Here is a 21,123-nt window from a genome sequence, read left to right as displayed (position 1 = left end):
TTTATGTTATGTATTTAATAATATATAATATAATAATTCAATATTAATCAATTAATATTACTATTAATTAAGTGTTCTAATTAACATTGATGTTTTTTTAATGTATTTGTATATGTATATATATATATATATATATATATATATATGTATATGTATTTTTTAATGTATTGTACATTCATAAAAATAAATATAAATGATGAACTGCAGCAGAGTATGATCGTCCGGCGTCTGTGTCAAGTGCACAGACATCAGCCATCTCATTTGACAAATCACCTCGGATACAGATGACAGACAACACAGGAGGACTCTGATTGGACAGTTGTGTGTGTGTGGTTTTTTCTGCCATGATATAACCTTCTGCTCCGCGCTGATCGATCCCCTTTGACCTACTCGTAGGTAGGTACCGGTCATGTTCGACATTAGCATACTGAAATCGTTAATAAAAGTGGATTTTATTGAAGCTACACATTACTATCTCTCCCATGATCACGATTACTCATGATTTCGGAAAAATGAATGTACTTGTTTATGGTCGGTCTGTTTCAGCAACATTAATCCGGAGGTACTTGGGTCCGGATTAGCGTTAGCAGTTAGCTTGGCTAGTCGGAGCCCAGTAGCTCCGGGCCAACAGGGGTTAGCAAAGCTATAGGCTATCCATAAGTACAGAATGTGTCTGTCTAGACTGTTAACTAAATGTTATCTGTTACAAAATGACGGTGTATGCCTGTTTATTTATGTTCCAAGTTTAGTTTTAGTTTGTAACAAATACCATAGATGAAGACGCTGAGAATGAATGGTAGGTGGTGAAATGAATACATTGTAGCATTGCATTGTAGTATAGTATCATAGCATTGGCAATCCTCATTGACAATGAATGGGGCTGTGTGAAAAAAATGAAACTTTCTGTTTCAAAAATCCAATTCAAAAAATCAAATCATATTATCAATGTACGTGGGGTTCACACGCGCACACAGACATGCAGCGCAGCACAGCCCACTCTCGCGATTTCCCAACGGGGAATTGTCTAGTTCTATTTAAGATATTAAAAGTTCTGAAAGAAAACAGATTATCAATTCAATGACTTTGCTACATCACTACATCAATATGATCTTTTCAGGTCAAAATGTGCCTGGTATGAAGGCCATTATTAGCAAGGTGTGAAAACCTTGTAATGAAAATATTTCAACAATAATTCAGTTTTCACATGTGGCATTTGTCGACCTCTACTGGTGATAACTTGCAGAGAATTGTAGTAATAGCAATAATTGTAGATTGCCCTGAAATTTTTACTTCAAAATAAAAAAACTTACTTAAACTCAAACATGCTCATGTGCCAGAAAATTACCTTTAATGTCTTTTTTCACTAATCCATGTTTAATTTTCTACTCTAAATAATAATAATAATTTATATATTTTTTGTACAAAAACAAAGTTGAAAGCAGGTGTGGCAGCAGGTGTCACATATTGCGCTCTAAATATGTACTTATCAGAGTTTCCTAATTCGATAAAACCTTGGCTGTATTTATATGAAGCATAACTCACAATAATGAAAACAAAATAAGTTAACAAAACAAAACAATGAATAAATGACCAACAGCAAGACCACAGCTGCCCAACAGCCATTTATCCTACGTAAGTATCCTTATTTGGTAACCTAAATATTTAGTCTGATCATCATAACACCCTCGAGGATTTTACCTGGGGGGGAAGTCACTGGATCACGTGGTAGCATAGTTCAAATTCCTTTGGATAGGCTACACGAGAATACACGTTTAGTATTAACACACAGGTAACCCTGAATCAGTTATGTATCTCAACAGTACGGCATTACCGTTAACATTATGAAGCCCAGGGAAAAGCAGACTTGTGTCATGCTCAGTCGCCTTGTCACCGATAACGTTTCCTCCCCGTTGTCTTTACTTACTTGACAACGCCTTCTGACGTCAGTGCACCGAAAGTTCAAGGAACTCACCTGGCTGTCTGGGAATACGACTATCAGCGAAGGGAAAAGAGAAACCCTGTCCTCTTCTGAAAAAAGGCTTTCCCACGAGTTGTCAGGTCTAACAATGTGAACTCGCTGAGTGACCTGTTGTTTTTGAGGATTCGTTGCCTTTTTGACCCGCGACTGGTGCGTTAAGGGCCACTGCGGACACTGCGGTTTCTGTATTAAAAGTTATAACTAATAGGCACTTCCGGGTTTAGGAGATATACCGCTGGGACTTAGAATCAATCCGGCATGGACATTCCGATGCAAACCTTTCGGACGAATGGGGACCATGGAGTTACTTATTCGCCAAATGAACGGGTAAGTCAGTGTGTAAAATGAGGGTTTATGCTCAGTCCCTTTCCAATAAGAGTCATAACCAGAATAAGAACAATGGTTATTATCTTCTCAGTGTTTTATTAGTTGTAATAATGGGGCTGAATGATATCAGTAACATCTAATAATGCAAATTAACAATTGTGATTATAATAACAAGCACAATATAGCCTAAAGCCTGTACGTATTTGCTTGTGTCCTTGATGAAATCATATCTGTACCCATCACTTATCTAATCAGTAAGTTAATCAGAAATTCAACACAAAATGTTGGCAGTCACCATTCAAGGCTTTCGAATGTGAGGGGTGTTTTTTTTTTCTTGAAGGATATGATAGTGAGCTATAGAGTATATCTCTGGGTTTGTTGTTGCTAGAATGAAATAGACACACTGGTGGCCATTGATGGACATATTTTACTATTTCTGTTTTATAGACACAACACATCATCATCAATTTCCAAAAAGTCCTTTGTGGTTATTGCAATTTATAATAATATTATCCAATATTTACGGGCTCCTAGGTGACAGGTAATGGAGACAGTGTGCCCTATGTGATCCCTGAAGCAACAGAAACAGATGTTTTGCTTTCTGTGCAGGTGAGTTTCTACTGAGAGAGCGCTCTTGTCTGTCCTGTATTTTGTTTTGTTTTGGTTAACAGCCTGAATAAGAGATAACAGTAATACACACATTCTCTTTTGCATAAGCTTTGTATTTTTGTGTCAAACAGAAAATGGAGGTCTTTCCTCTTTAGTAACTTCCATTAGTGACTTTCTTTTTGCACGTTTGGAAGTGAAAGAAACAACATACTATCTTATCCATTTATGGGAAATTGTATGAGGAAACTGACATAATACTGTTTGTCTGTTGTTTTGGTTAGACTGACAGTTGTAATGGGGAGATACCCTCTCTCCATGCAGCAGAGCCTCAAAGGAACCTCGGAAATACTTCTGCAGAGGTATGATGGCTTTTATTAAAAATAAAAAAGTTTCCAGTTTTGTGTAAAAAAAAAAGAAATGGAGGTCTCCTCTCTGTGGTTACTTCTTACGTGACTTTCTTCCAACTCTCTTGGAAGTGAACAAATCAACACACTAACCATAAATAATTATAAATTTATAGTAAAGTACATGAGCAAAGTGACATTGTTTGTCTGTTGTGTTTTTGTCAGGCTACTAGTTATAATGGGGAGATGTTACCTACTGCCGATGCAGCAGAATCTCAAAGTGATCTGGAAAATGCTTCTCGGGAGGTAGGAAGGCTTCCATTAGAAAGCTGTGAATTTCCCCTTTTGAATGAAATAAAGGAAGTGTAGCTTTTCTGTGAATACATGATAACTCAGTGAGTAATTTCCCCGTCCATCTATTTGATGACAGTTCAGCTATAAAAAAAACGTCAATGCCTAACCTTATAATCAGGAAAGGAATGTCTTGTTTCCTGATGCCTGGCAATTTCCTTTTGTTTTTAGATTAGATGTATAAAGAAAGAGCTGAAAGAGATCCTCTTCTGCAAAGTCAGATTATGGATGGCCATCATCCTCGTCTTTCTCCTCATGTTTGCTGTAATCATAATTTCACTGCTGGTGTGCTCAGGTAAGGTTTTGTGTTGTGTATGTGTTGAATCAGTGGTTCTCAACTGGTCTAGCCTCAGGGCCCAACACCACCTACTTAACGGCACTTCCACTTAAATTTAGTGAATGAAAAAATGAGCAGTTTGGACCTGAGATGGAACAAAACATCACAGTATGTCAACTTCACAAAACACAACAGTATAATTTATAAGGGGAAAATATTCCCTCTACAAATCATTCAATGAACAGCCTTTTTTTTTCAATAGAATAAACTTAGAGTGCATACTAAGTGCAACTACATTAGGGCTCATCAAGTTTCAAGAATGTAAATGTAACTGTAGTTGGGATACACAATCAGTGGATACATGGAGTGTGAATAAACTAAGCTACAACTGCATTCGCATCAACTCATGTCCTTCAAAATAAAAGCCCAGCATAAACTTTTTGCCACATCTTTTTTGTTTTTTTCAAGCACACATCTGCGACCCACTGAAAACAGCCCCCGGCCCACCAGTTGAGAACCACGGTGTTAAATGATGCACTGAATATTAACTATATAAGAGTACAAGACAAAGTGTGAATTATGATGCAAAGCTCAGGCTACAACATAACGTCGATACTTTTTGCAATGAGGCTGTAACCTCTTTCAGTTCATAAAACAATGCAATCTTCTTTTTGAGCAGCGATCCATGAGGACGTGGATGAAAGATTTGACAAATCGCTGTTTAAGTGCCCTCTGTATTTCAACGGGAGCTTCCAATTGCCAAATATGGTCTTCACAGAGGAACCTTTCACCCAGTCCTTCAATGAGAGCCAAACACTCGCTGCTGATCTTCAAGGAAAGGTTTGGCCAAAAAACGTTTTTTTTTATATAATGTACTTAATAAATTAAAATTTATCGGTTGTATTTGCAACAGAGTATAAAGGGGCCGTATGTAAGAACTGTAGAAGACGCTGACAAACATTATATGACCAGCTTATGTATGCAGTGTTATGTATACATTTCTTTTGCTGTGGCATCAGTTGTCTCCGAGCAGCAACACCTAGAGAGCTGACTCGATTCATACTATGTAATGTCTTAAGTATAACATATAGCATTATGCACATTAGGAAATAATTAATGTTCATAGAAGTGAACAGTTATTTTACGAGCCACATCTGCATAGCTGACCTGGTCCACAACTTCACATCCAAGAGAAACCCCTTTTCCACTTGCTTAGAGAATAATGCCTCAAGATTCACAAAATACATAACCTGTTCTTGGAGCTGTAAACCTTCTGTGGCTGGTTTAATCTCTTACAGATAATTCAAATCAAAAGCCTTCAGCAGTAGAATAGAGCACAGCCAATGTAAAGTGAAAGTGGGTTAGTAGCAGCCTAAAACATTTCATGCCCATTGTTTGTGTTTGCATGCCTCATCCTGCCCCACCCAGCTCGATGACCTCTACAGATCCTCGCCTGCTCTGGGGCGATACTTCTCAGGAATTGAGATACATGCTTTCAGGTAAACACACATCACAATGGATTGGAATGAAACCAAAGCATGTAGCATGCATCTATATTTTTTTTACAGTTTAAAATGTGTTGAGCTTTAGAGTTTGTGTTTTACTCTCCCCACAGGAACGGTTCAGTAAATGCTGACTACCTGTTGAAATTTGTCATGCCTGAAGAACGACAGGATCAGCTGAGGAACTTCATCCTGAGCAGGGAGATGGTGTACAACGTGTTCAGACAGTTTCTATATGACCAGGAGTCAGACTCAGGGCAGCTGTACATTGATCCAGTTTCTCTCAACATGATTTGAAAACAATGAATGTTCACAAACAGACTGTACAATCCCTGTATCTTCTTGTCCTTGTCATATAAGTGAGACACTTTGCAAACACTTAACCACCTTCAGTCAGGTTGGTGTTTGTCGCATATGATCAGTCAGACTTCTGTGTGATTCTCCCATGAGTCTGCAGAGATGTTGCATGTGATGCAGCTTGACCACAGGAAACTACATGACCGCAGTCGCATAAGCCCATTATTGGCTGTAGGTCATACGGATGATCTAATTGTCTGATCTGCTTAATAGGCTTTTAGAGACTGATCTTAATTAAGAACAATCCATGTCAAAGGAATTGTCAGGTAAAAGAGACATCTGTTTACAGACTCGGCTGCTCAAGTTAACTCAAAAAAGGGAATGTGTAGAAAAATCTGGCGTTTCTGAGTATAACAGTAATCCATGTTGTATTTGAGATTTTACTGTGTATCACTGTGCCTTGTTTAACTGCACGTTTTTTTAAAGGAAAGAGTATTGTTTTAAATGTCATTGCTTATAATTATTTATATATCCCCCTATCACTGTGATCCACTTTTTAATGAAAATATGTTATATGTTTATATTTGCATATCTGTCCCAATGAGTTCTGTGAGCGGACATGATTTGCAAACCAAAACTGTGTAATGCTCTGAAATGTTTGCCTAAAGAGCAACAGACTCAGTAAGCAAATCAGCTATGGAGAACTGTACAGGGAAATTAGCTTGCTGGAGCAATCATTTTGTAGGGGAAAGCTGTGCATGATAAAATGTTGTATTCAACACGAATCTGTACCTTGTTCAGTATGCCACTCAATGCATCACATTTGCTTCTGTATTAATGTTTGTTTGATAGCCACAGCAGAGTTTTTACCATTATTAACCTTCTGTTAAATATTAATTGTGGTTGAACACTAGAGGGCGTGCCAGTCCCACATGAAAGTGAAGAGTTTCTCTCCTTTGTTTTTTTGCCTCTCTTGCCTTCTCTGTGTCTCCCTGCAGTCAACCATCAGGAATGAACACTGATATTTCCCTCCTTATTACTGTAAACGGCAGCCTGTTGTACTTAGCACTGGCGGTATATCACATGATTATCAACTGGAGCTGTGTCAGTACGTTAGATTGATGTCTCTTTCCTGTCAGTAATAATGCCCACAGTTTTGTCCTCTAATACGATTACAGTTGTGATTAAAGTTTATGCCAATTGTCTGGTAACAAAGAGTAATTGTTCCGGCTGTTAAGGTGGCTGTTAATTAGTCCTCACTTGAGCTGGACGCACGACACTCCATGGAAAGTTTTGACACCTGAGCTAACGAAACACCTATTGCCTCTTTTTTATATAAGTTCATTTCTGCCGTAAAATAAACTTCTGTTGTTAATGGTTTGATTGATATGATCATGTAAGATACATGTGTGTGGTCTGTAAATAAAAAAATAAAGATTTTTTACAGAATAAGTTTTTATCACTGCTGATACTTTGTGGTTATTGTTATGCTCACAGTGTAAGAGTCATTTAGTTACACTATAACTTCAGACTTGGTTAGTTATCTTTTTTTATGCAGGACTCATAAATTCACTAAGATATGGTGCCCAAATTCAGGAATTCATAGTTTTCACATGCAGACAAAAATAGAGGCGATTAAAACCCCAAAACCAGTTCTGTTTTATTACGGAAAGAGGATTTTTATTCTCCCGGACCACCATTTCCTTTTTTTTCCTGAAGGGGAAATACTTTTTTGCGTGCACCACCCCGGAGCATGACAGTCACATGCTGGTCAAAGGTTCAAGTTTAAACAGCAATACATGAGTGATATCAAAGAGATGACAAAAACGCATTACTGTACATAAAACAAAATGATATCGCCTGCTCTCTGATTCTGCAGCGTTGGTTTCTTTGAAGACTAGATTTGTTGACTAGTTGACTTTCTATGTTTTATTTTTTGTGCGGGTGTCTATCTCTGATTCGTAAAAGTAAACAGTTTTCCTAATCTGTTGACAGCAGCACGAGCCATGGCACAGGGCCGCAGCATGGATCCTGGTTGTGTTTACCTTACATGCTGATCAATGCTATAGGTGTCTGCTATCTTCTGGTGGTCCTTTGCTGTGCTATTTTGAGAATTGTTAATCTTTTGAAGCCAGATTTACTATAACCGGCACTCTGAGCTTTGATTGCTAGGTTGGTTTGAACAGACTTCACTCCTCTCAGGCCATGATCGTGACCATAATCCTCTAAGGTCAGTCATGGATCAGCTGTGCTGATTAAACATGTATTCACCCATTCTGGTGTGTTTGTGCAATGTTTTATATACTTTTATTGACTGTCACAGATGCTTTAACTCTAAAACAGATTCTTATAATCAGGCTTGAGTTGATCTGATCAGAGTGATGATAGTATCTGATGGAATGCTTTAATATGAGTCTTCCTGTTGTTGTTATTTAAGGATCAAAATAACAAGATTAGTTTCTCAACATAAATAGAAAAGAAGCTGAAACAGTTCACTTCCAGAAAAAACAAACATGAAACACGTATGCGTCCCTGCATGTTGATACCTAAGTGAAGATGTACCCTGTTTGTGGGTAGGAGGTCTTATTCTTTGCAAATGTTAGGCAAGCATAAAGCATCAAATAATATGATGACAAATAAAATACAAGAGCAACACTCCAACCAGATCTGGGTCTTATTCGGCACAGTTCTTGTCAATCAATCAATCAAATTTTATTTGTATAGCGCCAAATCATAACCAGGGTTATCTCGAGACACTTTCCAGAAAGAGCAGGTCTAGACCGACTCTGTGATGTATCTCTCTCCAGTTAGAGATACATCACCTGACGACCCGAGAGGTCAGACGGGATTGTAGGAAGGAAGCAGGTAAGAAGTGTAGTTGAAGGTGAAAAGTGCATTTCCACCTTGTATGTATTTTTCTGTCTCACTATCACTAATATATTTACCCTTCTGGAATATCCTCACTTTTTTGTGTATTTGGTTAAGTTTTTTGTTTCACACATAATTTTTTTAAACATAAAAAATATAAGAGCATGTGTTTGTGAGTCTGGTAGAAACCTCTAAATGGCTTATATGAAAATCACACCCAAGACATACAAGGTAATACAAACATACCTAAACATCAGTGTTCAAAAAACTTTTTTAAAAATTTAGTGTGAAAATATGGGAAATCTAAAGAAGCAAGAAATGTTGTTGTATCCATGGTGACCTACAATTTCTTAGGGAGATTATTGCTGTTCCAAACATAATGCGTTTTCATGTCTTATGTTGTCTTTTGTCCCTTCTGTTTACTGAATGTACACTTTCTATTTATGTCTGTTAGTGTCACAGATAATGACTTTTATGTAATATTTCATGAGAGGCTTAATGTGTGTTTTGTAGGTCAGAAATACCTTCTAGTCTGTTCACGTTTGTAAAGAGGATAAGTCGGCTCCTAGGGGTTCCCCTTGGTAATTCCCTGAGGAATGCAAGTGTGGGGGATAACCATTCTGAAAATTTGAATATATATATATATGTATAAGATTAGATGGGCAATTACAGATTATTATTTTGTTGCATCTCAACAACATGCAATTTGAAAACAGTGGAAACAAAAAATAAAACAAAATAAAAATCTAATAAATACTATATAATACTATAATAATAAATTATTAATACGTGAAATTATAAAACAAGAAATGCAACTTTGTCCCTCAGCTCCATGGCAGATCTGGGTGACAGTGAACCTTGTATTTCTTGAAACTTGACACCAACATTACATGCTTTCTGACTAAAGTGGGCTTCGGTCATAGAGCATGCAATGCCCGGAGGTTCTTGGAAGACTTCTGCAGTTATCCCATTAAGGGGTTATCTCTCCTTTTGGCAGTCTCACGACTTAAAGATTAAGGCGGCCGTTGCTTGAGTATTCTGCCAGACCTCAGTGCTGCAGGTGATCCGTCCGGACACTGTCCTCTTTTCCCCAGACCTTACCGCTGGCTCTCTGCAGGATTCTGGACAAAATCGCGCCTGTGGAGGAATAATGGGCTCCCACTGCTCCAGCCTGGATGATATCCTGGAGGAGGACATGCACCACTGGTACGCCAAATTCATGAGGGAGTCCCCTTCAGGGCTCATAACGCTCTTTGAGCTCAAGACCATGCTGGAAATGAACGGTATGACGGAGGAGGCACACAGCTATGTTGACCAGGTCTTCTTCACCTTTGACATGGATGGGGTAAGAAAACACTTTTAACAGATCTCTTCTTTGCTGCCTGGAAATTTTGAATTATGTATAAGTCTGGTCTGTCTGATTACACTATCCCAACCTGTGAGACAGTTGCTTGGTTAATTCCTGAAGCATGCTGTGCCTAAATCAAATCATTTCTATGGTATCTTAGTACCAAACGTTGCAGCGGCAAGTGAGAGGCTGGCAGCATGATTTCAAATAGTTTAACACGGAGAGAGTGACATTAAAAAGGACTGGGAGATTACAAAGATCTGTTGCATGTTAACAGGGATCAGCGGAGGTTAAACTCTTCTCTGCTGTGTGAGTCTTTAACTCTTTCACAAACCTTGGGATGGAGTCATGAATGGTACATTAGAAGTACATGTTTACAATATCTGCCGTAGTTTCCTTCCTCTGTTGCTCTTGCTTAAAATGATACAATGCCAAATGAAACAATTATCTTTGACATTTTGTGCGGTAGGTTGATGGAAAGTAGCATGCAAACAAATGTATTGAAGTTCCTTCCCCTTACTGTATCTTTCATGTGTTCTTTTGCAGGACGGCTACATAGACTTTGTTGAATACATTGCAGGAATAAGTTTATTACTGAAAGGAGAAATTAACCAGAAACTGAAGTGGTACTTCAAGCTCTTTGATCAAGATGGAAATGGGAAAATTGACAAAGAAGAAATGGAGACTATATTTAAGGTACAGTGAATATTCTTTGAATGTTTCATGATTAGAGTTTCCAAGGAACTGAGCAGCTCACGGTTTCCTGAATCACAAAGCTTAGCTGTCGGGGTCTTAATGTGTGGAAGTGGGTTTAGCTGGACATGGAGTAGACACAACACCTAATCCAGGGTCAGGGGGCTTCTTATCTAACCTCAAGTCTAAAATTGGCCTTGCTAGTAACCCTTTTTACTCACGAAAGAAGACATACAGTAATCACCTTACAGATTACATGACACCATTTCACCTTGGCGCCATCATATTATTAACTATAGGTACTAAAACTATGACTAGGTGTTATTGGTCTTTGTATGTGTTAATTTAACTATGAATAAACTGTAAACTCCTTTATTAGGCTATTCAAGATATCACCAGAAGTTACGAAATCCCTCCAGAGGAGATCGTGACTGTTGTATATGAGAAGATCGATGTCAACGGAGAAGGTAAGGAAAATGATAAAGAATGGTTAATAACAAATCAACAGTGTTCTTAGAAATATTGTCCCTATATTGCATGCATATAAGCATCAATCCTCATTCTTGTTTTTGAATAATAAAAAGGTAATGTCATTTTTACTCTTTGTGTCCTCAGGTGAACTGACATTGGAAGAGTTCATCAGCGGAGCCAGGGATCATCCTGACATCATGGATATGCTCGCCAAGATGATGGATCTCACCAACGTCCTAGAAATCATTATCAAAGGTCAACAAAAGAAAGAAAGTCCGTAATCAACAAGCTGGACTGTGTGGACTATCGGGATCGTTTTTGGTGGATTTCAAAATGAAGCAGGGTTGGAGAAAGAATGAGCTGTATGTGCTGGATTGATGAAGAGAGAAGTCCCATCTGAAACTGCACAGACTGAGCTGAATGAACTGAATGAACAGTCCCATGCAGACAGGATCTCTCTGTACGTCACCTGAGGGAAGCAAAGAATTTGTCCTTCCCCCTCCGCTTGTGCTCTCACTTTTCTGGAACAGTGGCCCTTAAATTTTGTCAATGTTCAAATTACTAGCTGATGTGTTTGGAGTGTCTCCATGACAGGAGGCCTGTCATGCCTTGAGAAGACTGCACAAAGCAAGGTGGATAAATCACTTTGATTTAATTAATTAAGAGCTTATTGAGACGGAAATTGATTGGGACTCTAGTTTGGCAGAGTCTTAGCTGCCAAGGACAATGGGAAGGGGAGCAGAGTGGGTCACCGTTTTCAACAGCTTCAGGTTTATCTTTCATTCATCATTAAAATGATTTTAAATTGATTAAATTCACATATTAATTCTTGTAAATCATATCGAAGACGACTGCAAAACTCTTTGTGAATTTCTTACAAAACGTCAGCATCTTGGTCACTTCCTTTGCCATTAATGACATTACCACAGTATCACTGAGCTTGTTCTATGTTTCGTGTAGTTGCTCTTTTAAGCTCTCCATAAAAACTACACTGTTGCTTGTATAAAAACGGGTGTTAAATGAATAGCCATGTAGTGACTGACGGTACGACTTGAAATGCAATGTTTCACTTTATTTTACAATAACTAAGGTTACAAAGTTGCCTTTTAATTAAATGCAATGCTTTTTTTTTGTTTAAGTCTCTTTGTTTTTCAATGAAAATATAATTCACACTGGTAGTTTACTTAATAATTCTTCAGGTGTTTTTTTTCTTCAGATTAAGATGCAGGAGTATAAGTTATACAACAGGTCCTTGTCCTTAAATGTTACTTTGTTTACCAATGGTTATGCACAGTACAGTAGCAAACAGTGAAGGCTGTGTTTACCCATCAGGAATCGAAAAGTTATGTAACAGGGCTCATGAAACTATCAGATGACACACAGCATGTAAGAGTATCACCAAATGTGGTTCACACAATAACTGATGAATGCCGTTTAAGAGCTCAAGGTCGCCATCTTGTGAGCACAAGGGCTCAAATGATCAGTGTTCATCATACATGCGAGACACACAGATGGAGGAGTTCAAGTTAGACCCTCATATTTAATGGGTGTTCTTCATTGAGGGTTTGACATTTTTTATTACATTATTAACTTATGATTCAATCATAAACCTGTTATAAAGGATAACGGCATTGTAACTATTCAAGTTTATAAAATCCAGTAAAATTCATCATTCTCCTATTCACTTGAGAAGCTAAATTCCATTTCATAATGCACACTGATTCAAAATATAAAATCAATGCCACATGGTGCCCAAAACAACCAGCGTTTTTCAATCTGCCAACATAATGAAAAGCACTGCATGAAAATATTTCATTCCTGAACCGAAGAGCAGCTAACATAATCTACACAATGATCTTTGTCTTTTTAAGTGACACAAACTGAAATTTCACGGGTGGTTCTTGGCTCCTTTTCTGAGCTCGTCTGCCAAGGGACAAACTGTCTGCAGAGTTTCATTTTCATTTGTGCGGAAAATACCAGAGCTTGTCTCACACATGAAAGAACCCTGTCATCAGCAGAGGGGAACTAGACCCCGAAATATTTCGTCTCCCTCAGCCCACCTGTTGATCTGGCACAGCTTCTTTATTTCATGATTGTATAAGGCCCAAGTTAATGCTTCATTACCCTGTAAGACTAATCATCCAGGTTCCTCCTGTGTATGCAATATTATGTGCAAAGAGACAACAGAAGAGCTGGGAGTTCATGTATTTAAGATGTGGAAATCTGAACAGAGCTGACCTTGACTTTACACAAAGGTTCTTTGCTTCTGGTCAAACTTTGACATCCCTCAGCTCATTTTTAAAAAAAACGTATTAATATCAAACCACATTATCCCTTTGTACTGGGGTCATTCCAACATTACACACTGCATGGTTAATGATTTGACAGAAGTTCATTATGGTGCAGACTGGTCAGACAATATTATGTCTTGCAGGTTATGTAAATCAAATAAAGATAAGGGTTTGACTTCACATAGCACTCAAAGCGTTCCTACATGTATCGGATGATACAATGACATCACTGCACTGATCTGCCCACCTGTGCTCATCGTATAAATTCACCAGTATCCGCTCTCATGGCTTTGCACTGCACGCTTTCAGCTGTCAGCCACCACAGCACAGAAACAGTCCTCCACATCCAACTGGAGCCATGCAGTCTGCCGAGGCCAAATTCAACAGAAACAGCCTGTCTTTGGCTCTGAGACGATACAGCTCGGCTGTCAGAGACATGGAGCAGACCATTCTCCTGCCCAGCCTGCTACGAGATGTTCCCTCTGATGAGTTGTGGGATTGTGACGCAGCCGAGGAGTCCTGCAGGGACTTGTACGGCAACTACCTGATGCTCAAGGCCATGAGAAACGCAGCCGAGAGCGGCTCGATTTACCTGGATGAACACAAGGCCAAGAAACATATGACACTAAACAAGACCCTGGAGCCTCTCCTGGACACAGACCCCGAAGCTCTCTTCTGCTTCCACCTGAGAGGATTGTTTTCTGTGATGGGTGACCTCACCAAGAAGACCCAGAGCCTTACTGAGAAATATATGGACATCATTGGAGTGGGAAATTAGAAAACATGAGGGATATTTGGACATTAAGCACTTTATCTGGTGTTTGTTATAAAGCTGTTTATGATACAGTCACCTGCTCATCAAAATCGTCTTAACATTCATAATGTTGAATAAATATGCATTGCCAACACTGATTCTCTATTTCTTCCTTCTTTTCATTACTGTAACAGATCTTTGGGAACTATGCTTTTAAATACTGAATGATTAAATGATCATGAAACAACAAAGTAGTGTTTCCGGCTTAATTTATGTCAAAACAAAAGACCTTATAGAGAATCACGCTTATGGTTTTGAGATGTCAGGAAATTTCCGATAACAAAATGTTGATTTTAGGTATGTTTTTATTTACATTGCTATATTTCTCACAATAAATGACAGAAAGATTTCACAAAAAGACCACTTGAGACAGATGGTGGTCTGCAACTGTTTTCTTTCTCCCTCACTTGCAGCCAGCCCCAGACGTTTAGCGCACAGGATGGAAAGGCTCGACAATCTCTGCAAAGGTCTTTTTTTCTGGTGAGAAAAAAGAAAGAACAAAGAGAGATAGAGTTTGATGACATACATACATAAGCCAACGTGTTGTAAATTTCTCTGTGAGACTTATAAATCTCCTATTGTACTTTAAACACAACACGATCATGGCACAAACTACTCAACATGGACCTTCACATCCTCATACTGATGATTTTTTTGTCAGCATATAATTCTTAATTGAAAAAAATATTGAGGCTGATATGATAACGAGCAATAGATGAGCAGTGATGCTCAATGGAGTTTGCTAAACTCCCATTGTGGAGTACAATAACCGAGTAAGCATGAAGAAACATGCATTAAATACGAGACATGAGTACAGTTGTATTTTGTGCCTTTTGTGTCTTCAGCATAAATTAACTTACCCTTTGCTGCAAATTCCTCTGGATGCATTTTGATATACTCAGTCATATCTCGATCAAGTTTGGCGTAAACATAATTTTCTTTTTTTGTTACGTGGTAACCTATGAACCAACCAATTGTTGCCAGCAGGACTTGTCGATGGACACCTAAAAGAGGAAAACAGGACAGATGATAGTTTATTTAAAGCACAAAACATGACACTACTGCAATATGAACTTTCACTGTAAGCAAAAATACAATACTCTATTTACTTGTGCAAAACCAGAGACTTGTACTTTAAAAAATAAGCAGGAGCGTGTTAAAGAAAAAGTGCTATTTAGGTCTTTTTTTAAAAGTAGTAGTGTGGTAGTGAAATTGAATCTAGCACACAAAATAAACATAGCATACGACTCTTTCCGATTGAGTAAATTTAAATATGAAAACTGTATTTAGAATTGGCACCGCAACACAGATTTTAGAAATGTTTTGGGGCACGTTTATTTTCCATGTTATGATTAGTGAAGCTGATACTTTATCACACAGTGTGCTCTGTCTGTCTATAGTATATGAACCAGGCATTCACTTAATCCCTTAACAGCGATACTACAATTATTTCACATTTGTTAAGACATTGAGACATAAGAGAACAGATACATTGCTGTGGGAGTTCACACAGCTATAACAATGTTAATGCTTCTCTATGACACACCATGCCGAGAGTTGCTTAATGCTCAGTGTCAGGATAACTTTTGATGCTTTTGATTAAATGTTACTAATGCTTGAGAGGAAAGTGCAACCAGGTAGACAGGATCAAGTCTGAAAGCCAGCTGGCAAACATGCTAACCTGATTTTAGCGGCGGCCTGTGGTTAATGGCATTATGAAGCATCGCGGAGAACCAGCCTACACCGGCGAGCCACACCGAGTTCCTGTTGACGACTCCCGGAGGAGGGAGAGACTTTCCCTCGTCTGGTATGAACCCCATAGCGAGAAAATCCCCCTTCGTTGCAGAAATTTTAGTGACCTCCTAGCTGCCTGTGATTACTTTCCGCAATCACCTCTCGTAGGAAGTCAAGGGCATGTGTGCAACCTCACAAAACGTCCGGTCAAAACAAATGAAAACAGCTTCAGTTCCGCCTTTTCTGTTTCCTAGCAACCAAGATAAAACCATACACTTGGCGACAAATGAGAACACTTTTAGGTGAAATTACAGCTATATGATTTTAATAAATATTGCATGTACACAACACTCGTATCCACGTTAAAGGAAATATTTCATTATAAGAGGCTTTATATAAGCAACCACTTTAAACGGTATCACTAGCTAATTTCGTTAAATAACTAGCAATTTAGCTCTACCAGAACTGTATTCGGTGGCATAAGTAAAGTTATTATTATTATTATTATTATTATTATTATTAGTAGTAGTAGTAGTATTAGTATTAGTATTATTATTATTACAGTGGTAGTATTTTTATGTTCAGTTGGCTACTAGCTGACATTATACCAATGATTGTCATTAGAATTAAAGACATTACACGAAGTAGATGTACTGAAGTTATAGCTACTTAGATTAGCTGGAAGTTTAGCCCTACCAGTACTTTATTCGGTGGTATAAATAAAGTTAGCAGTGGTAGTAATGTTATTATTATTATTATTAGTAATTTTATGTGAAAGTAGGCTTCCACTAGCTAACGTTATACCATTGATTTTCATCAAAATTAAAGACATTACACGAAGTAGAAATACTGAAGTTACAGCTACTTAAGTAGATGTAGTGAGTTACTTTGCATGTGAACTGATGACATCATTGAGTGCGGTCCTCCTCCTCCTCCTTCCCTATCAGACAGGCTGCTGCTGCTGAGCTGCTGAGGATACACAGTCAGAGGAATTATGCCCAGCCCAGTGGTGGCTTTGCCTGTTTGATGAGGTGACCTATGCATACGAAGTGGTTTTAAGTCCGGGGATATCCCCGTTTTTCTGGTAAGTGCAAACTCTATCCAGGGAAGATGCGCAGGGCTGACTTTGATTTTCTCTACTGCATCTGCAGATAGTGTCAAAATGGCCCGAGTCACACGGTAGCTGCTAGTTGCTACTGTTGCTAGCTTCGCCCAAATGGCTTTCATCTCAGATTGATTGGAATCATTTTTAGGATGAAATGTAACGTAAACTCTGATTACATTATGAGCAGGCTACTAAAACGTTAGTTTGCGTTTCAAAATAAGATAAGGGCGAAGAAGGAAATGCGACACATGGAAAATTTCATTTATACAGTGAATTCCAATTGAATTAAACCCTGAAAATGGTTTATTATATCAAGGATGAAACTCAGAGATTAACGTCGTCGTGAAAGCAACAGTTTGATTTCTTTATATGTTTGAGATGCCTAGTTTTAACGCACGCACAGGCCTCAGTCACAGGGCTGTTATCGGAGCAGATGTAACGGTGCTGCAGAGAATACTAAAATTACATGTTAGCATCGTTGTTCACATAGCGCTATGTTGTGTGTGGACAGTTACAAAAAATGCACAAAAGAAACTACAACTTTGGGCTTAATTTGGCAGATTATCACTTCATCAATGTTTCGAGGCTCTGTGGCTCCATTATCCCTCAAAAGTGATGCACGGCCCCCCTAAAGTGCTCTGTGCAAAAATAATCTCACACAGTTCTCTTATCAAATGATGTAAATAATTATAATAATAAAAGGGTAAAATCTGTTTGAGAAATGAAACGTATACAAATATTGTGTGACTATATATCGTTTTTCTTAAAGATGAACCTGTACTTTGTGTTTGATGCTTTGGTGGAGTATGGAGGACAAAAAACGATTCAATAAAATATGTTTATTATCATTTCTATACGTAACAAAGATGTGCAGGTATTACCACAGCAATTATAATATAAAATATTATTAAACTTACACTTTTTTCTTTGAGTAAGTGGTAAGAAAATTGGTCATTTCTTCTTATCATAAAATGTCTGTGCTTTCAGTTTATTTGTGCAAATGAGCACAATTTAAACTCATAGATACGACCTGAAGATCTGAACCCAGGCACATTTCAATGAAGATTATTTAGGTCAAATGTCAGCTGTGATTTCTCCTTAGTTTGTCTTCCGGACTTTTTTAGGTTGTGCTAGCATCGTCAACATGCGCTGGAGACATGTTTAACCAAATGCAGTCATTTAGTGTTGATGTGTTTACTAATCACTCATTTCTTTCTTTTTGTTGTTTTTACAGTTTAGCATGAGCATGGAAGATTATGACTACCTGTTCAAAATAGTTCTGATAGGAAATGCTGGAGTTGGGAAGACATGTCTCGTCCGGCGCTTTACTCAGGTTTGTACACATCTGATCGTATGAGTTTGGAGCTACTAATTAACAGAGTATTAGAGAATAAGTTTATTTGTATTGCTCTTTTTGTTTTAGGGCCTTTTCCCTCCTGGACAAGGGGCTACTATTGGAGTAGATTTCATGATTAAGACGGTGGAAATCAAAGGGGAGAAGGTCAAGGTAAGCGAAGATTAAAATTAGTTATTTTCATACAATCAAATGCTTCTAAGTTTTGGAATAGTTTTGATGACCAGCTGAAATATTCTGTGCTTTCCAGCTGCAGATATGGGACACAGCTGGACAGGAGAGATTTCGCTCCATTACTCAGAGTTATTACCGCAGTGCCAACGCCCTCATTCTTACGTATGACATTACCTGTGAGGACTCCTTCAGGTGCCTTCCAGAGTGGCTGAGGGAGATCGAGCAGTATGCCAACAACCAGGTGGTGACTATATTAGTCGGTAAGAAGCTTTAATTTGAACTTTAATAACTGGTGGACCTTCTTCATCATCAGGCTCATTGTTCATTGTGAGAAAAACTCTGAATAATAGTGCGCACCATTTTTTTACTGTGCGCACTAACTGGCCTGATTTTCTGAGCTTAATTTAATGTGAGCGTGAAAAACCAAGATGATGTCAGAGGCAGTTTCTGAACAGCCAGTTTTGTCTTTTAACAACATTTTGTCACGTGATTTTTAAGGGCAGAAATTTTCTGGAATAAAAAGCTCACAGGCTGTCTTTGCTTACATCCATCACAAGTACACCTCCACTTCCATTTGTCCCACTCACACCCACCCAGCACTGTCAGAAAGGCAGTCTGTGCTGTGATCCAAGACGCCTCATTCTTCCCTGTTACTACGTTGAATCTGAATGTTATTTGTCTTTCAGGTAATAAGATAGATCTCGCAGAGAAGAGAGAGGTCCTCAGACAGAGGGCCGAAGACTTCGCTGAGTCTCAGAGCATGCTGTATCTGGAGACCTCAGCCAAAGAGTCCGACAACGTTGAGAAGCTTTTCCTTGACCTGGCCTGCGAACTCATCAGAGAGGCCAAGCAGAACAAGCTGGATAACAATGACACTGCCCCGATGCCCGGCGAGGGTAAAACCATCAGTTATTTGACTTGCTGCAGCCTCAATTAAAGAGTTCAGCCTTCTGGCTGTGGTAACTCAGTAGCCATTGACTGAAGAGGGCAGATGGCTGAGCCACAATGCCTCCGTCCCTCTAAGATGGCAAAAGCCACTTTTAGTCCGTCATTTCTAGATTCATGCCTTTTTTAAGCTGTACAAGGGAGTTAGTCAACTTAAGTTTGGCCTTCCAGGATAAGCATTTTAAGATCCTGTCATCATGGAGAACTTTGTTCTCAATGCAACAGGATATAAAGTGTGTCTGAAACATGCATCCAGGAATCTGAGTAGGGCTCCATTTCATCATCTTCGGGGTGAAATGGCAGATTTTTTGTTTGGGTTTTCCATTTTCATCAAACACTAATGTTCACCAGCAGTATTATGTGAGTGAAAAGGTCAACCAGGTATTTTGTTACAGATTCCACATAACTGACATCAGGTGTCATGATCATTGGAGCTTATCAGTAAATGATAACTATGTTTACATAAAGTAGGTTTTGGAGAGAAATAAATCGGATTGACTTGCAAATACGTTTTGCAAATTTAGCCTAAAATCTGTTGCACAATCATTTGTCCCCACGAGTTCCTCTTGCTCTGACACTATTATGTTTTAGTTCACTTTCAAAATGTCCTTTCTGAGTAGTTGTTTGCACCTGTCATTACAAACTGTGAAATACTGTATTTGTTCCCATTGAAAATTTTTACTTGCTGCTAAAATATGTTTTATGTCAGATAACATAAACTGAAACACAAGTATAAACAGTACATTGAAACAGTATTCTGTGACGCCATAGCATTCCCGCAGTGTAATTAGTCGGTTGATATAGTATGAAGAAGCTGGAAAGGCTCAGATATCATCAGTCATCAGTAGAAATGATAAACGGTTTCATTAATTGACTTTTCGTTTTGGACTGTCAGCTGTTCATTTTATATCCATAGACTGAATATTTCTGCCTTTGTTGTTGCTGCCTAGCCATAAAATTATATCACTTTTTATTTGTTTAAAGGGGTATGTTTATGTAGTTTCGTATATGACTTGTTGTACTTCATATGCTTTTATTGTGAACGTTTTTGATTGTCCAGCATGTTCTGCTATAATTTGTAGTGTCTAACCTTATGTTTCATATATTTGCCATAACTGTAATGTACTGTATTGCACAATGCCATTTACTGCACACTTAATTTTATTGTAACATGTTGTCTTTTGTTGTACAGACACGTAGTACATCCTGGCACTTTGCTTTTTTACATTTAATTTGCAGTAATCCCTTTGTACAACTGGCGAGCGTTTTGTTTTGCCTTTTACCTTAGATTTAACAGCAGTGACTTATTTTTAATTCTTATTATGTTCTTGTCATCGCAACATGGGAAATACAAAGGAAACACTATTGGGATGTTGTGCTTTTTTCCTTTATGTGTACAAAATAATCCCTAAAAATGACTCTGTATAACATTAAATAATAACACTAAAAGTCTTGTCTTTGTCATGTTATTATCAGTTATAACACAGGATTTACAGATACAGGGATGTATTACGTTTTATGTTGTTCTATTTTGAATGTTTTCGCTGGAGACATAAGACTGCTTTAATGTCTGCCTCAACACCTGTGGAATTGATCACCAGTGTAAAAAGAAAACAACGAACCTTAGTATCTGTTTTTAGA

General features: G+C 38.2%; 5 protein-coding genes across 5 annotated transcripts; 4 read left to right on the top strand and 1 right to left on the bottom strand.

Moving 5' to 3' along the window:
- Positions 1–1,988: 1,988 nt before the first annotated feature.
- Positions 1,989–6,529, top strand: LOC138597219 (TPA-induced transmembrane protein homolog). Its single transcript, XM_069668789.1, has 8 exons — positions 1,989–2,305; positions 2,840–2,914; positions 3,196–3,273; positions 3,484–3,564; positions 3,781–3,904; positions 4,566–4,726; positions 5,315–5,385; positions 5,502–6,529. The coding sequence occupies exons 1-8, from the start codon at positions 2,237–2,239 to the stop codon at positions 5,683–5,685; spliced, it is 843 nt and encodes a 280-aa protein (XP_069524890.1). The 5' UTR covers positions 1,989–2,236; the 3' UTR covers positions 5,686–6,529.
- A 3,174-nt stretch (positions 6,530–9,703) lies between these two features.
- guca1c (guanylate cyclase activator 1C) lies at positions 9,704–11,346 on the top strand. The gene is made up of 4 exons (XM_069668983.1): positions 9,704–9,898; positions 10,448–10,597; positions 10,974–11,061; positions 11,210–11,346. The coding sequence occupies exons 1-4, from the start codon at positions 9,704–9,706 to the stop codon at positions 11,344–11,346; spliced, it is 570 nt and encodes a 189-aa protein (XP_069525084.1).
- Positions 11,347–13,714: 2,368 nt separating this feature from the next.
- Positions 13,715–14,306, top strand: thrsp (thyroid hormone responsive). The gene has a single exon (XM_069669106.1). It carries the CDS (start codon positions 13,715–13,717, stop codon positions 14,132–14,134), a length of 420 nt encoding a protein of 139 aa, XP_069525207.1. The 3' UTR covers positions 14,135–14,306.
- Positions 14,307–14,457: 151 nt separating this feature from the next.
- On the bottom strand, positions 14,458–16,099 carry ndufc2 (NADH:ubiquinone oxidoreductase subunit C2). Its single transcript, XM_069668779.1, has 3 exons — positions 15,852–16,099; positions 15,031–15,174; positions 14,458–14,647 (listed from the first exon to the last, which is right to left on the bottom strand). The coding sequence occupies exons 1-3, from the start codon at positions 15,988–15,990 to the stop codon at positions 14,598–14,600; spliced, it is 333 nt and encodes a 110-aa protein (XP_069524880.1). The 5' UTR covers positions 15,991–16,099; the 3' UTR covers positions 14,458–14,597.
- Positions 16,100–16,869: 770 nt separating this feature from the next.
- Positions 16,870–20,931, top strand: rab30 (RAB30, member RAS oncogene family). The gene is made up of 5 exons (XM_069668355.1): positions 16,870–16,988; positions 18,244–18,342; positions 18,433–18,516; positions 18,614–18,797; positions 19,224–20,931. Exons 2-5 carry the CDS (start codon positions 18,250–18,252, stop codon positions 19,472–19,474), a joined length of 612 nt encoding a protein of 203 aa, XP_069524456.1. The 5' UTR covers positions 16,870–16,988; positions 18,244–18,249; the 3' UTR covers positions 19,475–20,931.
- The last annotated feature ends 192 nt before the right edge of the window (positions 20,932–21,123 follow it).

The sequence above is a fragment of the Semicossyphus pulcher genome, unplaced genomic scaffold (assembly GCF_022749685.1).
Source record: "Semicossyphus pulcher isolate SPU_LCO1_2020_fin unplaced genomic scaffold, fSemPul1.0.p SCAF_19, whole genome shotgun sequence".
NCBI classification, from domain to species: Eukaryota; Metazoa; Chordata; class Actinopteri; order Labriformes; family Labridae; genus Semicossyphus; species Semicossyphus pulcher.
Note: the sequence above shows the minus strand (reverse complement) of the source record. Positions and strands in the feature narration are given on the sequence as shown.

What these genes read in the sequence shown, in the direction of transcription:
- LOC138597219 (XM_069668789.1), top strand. Translation starts at nt 2,237, where the DNA reads ATGGACATTCCGATGCAAACCTTTCGGACGAATGGGGACCATGGAGTT. An exon ending in TTCACTGCTGGTGTGCTCAG is followed by an intron (nt 3,905 to 4,565) that starts GTAAGGTTTTGT and finishes CTTTTTGAGCAG; the next exon opens with CGATCCATGAGGACGTGGAT. An exon ending in CTGCTGATCTTCAAGGAAAG is followed by an intron (nt 4,727 to 5,314) that starts GTTTGGCCAAAA and finishes TGCCCCACCCAG; the next exon opens with CTCGATGACCTCTACAGATC.
- guca1c (XM_069668983.1), top strand. Translation starts at nt 9,704, where the DNA reads ATGGGCTCCCACTGCTCCAGCCTGGATGATATCCTGGAGGAGGACATG. An exon ending in TCACCTTTGACATGGATGGG is followed by an intron (nt 9,899 to 10,447) that starts GTAAGAAAACAC and finishes GTTCTTTTGCAG; the next exon opens with GACGGCTACATAGACTTTGT. An exon ending in GATCGATGTCAACGGAGAAG is followed by an intron (nt 11,062 to 11,209) that starts GTAAGGAAAATG and finishes TTGTGTCCTCAG; the next exon opens with GTGAACTGACATTGGAAGAG.
- thrsp (XM_069669106.1), top strand. Translation starts at nt 13,715, where the DNA reads ATGCAGTCTGCCGAGGCCAAATTCAACAGAAACAGCCTGTCTTTGGCT.
- ndufc2 (XM_069668779.1), bottom strand. Translation starts at nt 15,990, where the DNA reads ATGGGGTTCATACCAGACGAGGGAAAGTCTCTCCCTCCTCCGGGAGTC. An exon ending in CAGGCCGCCGCTAAAATCAG is followed by an intron (nt 15,175 to 15,851) that starts GTTAGCATGTTT and finishes TTCCTCTTTTAG; the next exon opens with GTGTCCATCGACAAGTCCTG. An exon ending in AGAGGAATTTGCAGCAAAGG is followed by an intron (nt 14,648 to 15,030) that starts GTAAGTTAATTT and finishes TTTTCTCACCAG; the next exon opens with AAAAAAAGACCTTTGCAGAG.
- rab30 (XM_069668355.1), top strand. Translation starts at nt 18,250, where the DNA reads ATGAGCATGGAAGATTATGACTACCTGTTCAAAATAGTTCTGATAGGA. An exon ending in TCGTCCGGCGCTTTACTCAG is followed by an intron (nt 18,343 to 18,432) that starts GTTTGTACACAT and finishes TTTTTGTTTTAG; the next exon opens with GGCCTTTTCCCTCCTGGACA. An exon ending in GGTGGTGACTATATTAGTCG is followed by an intron (nt 18,798 to 19,223) that starts GTAAGAAGCTTT and finishes TTTGTCTTTCAG; the next exon opens with GTAATAAGATAGATCTCGCA.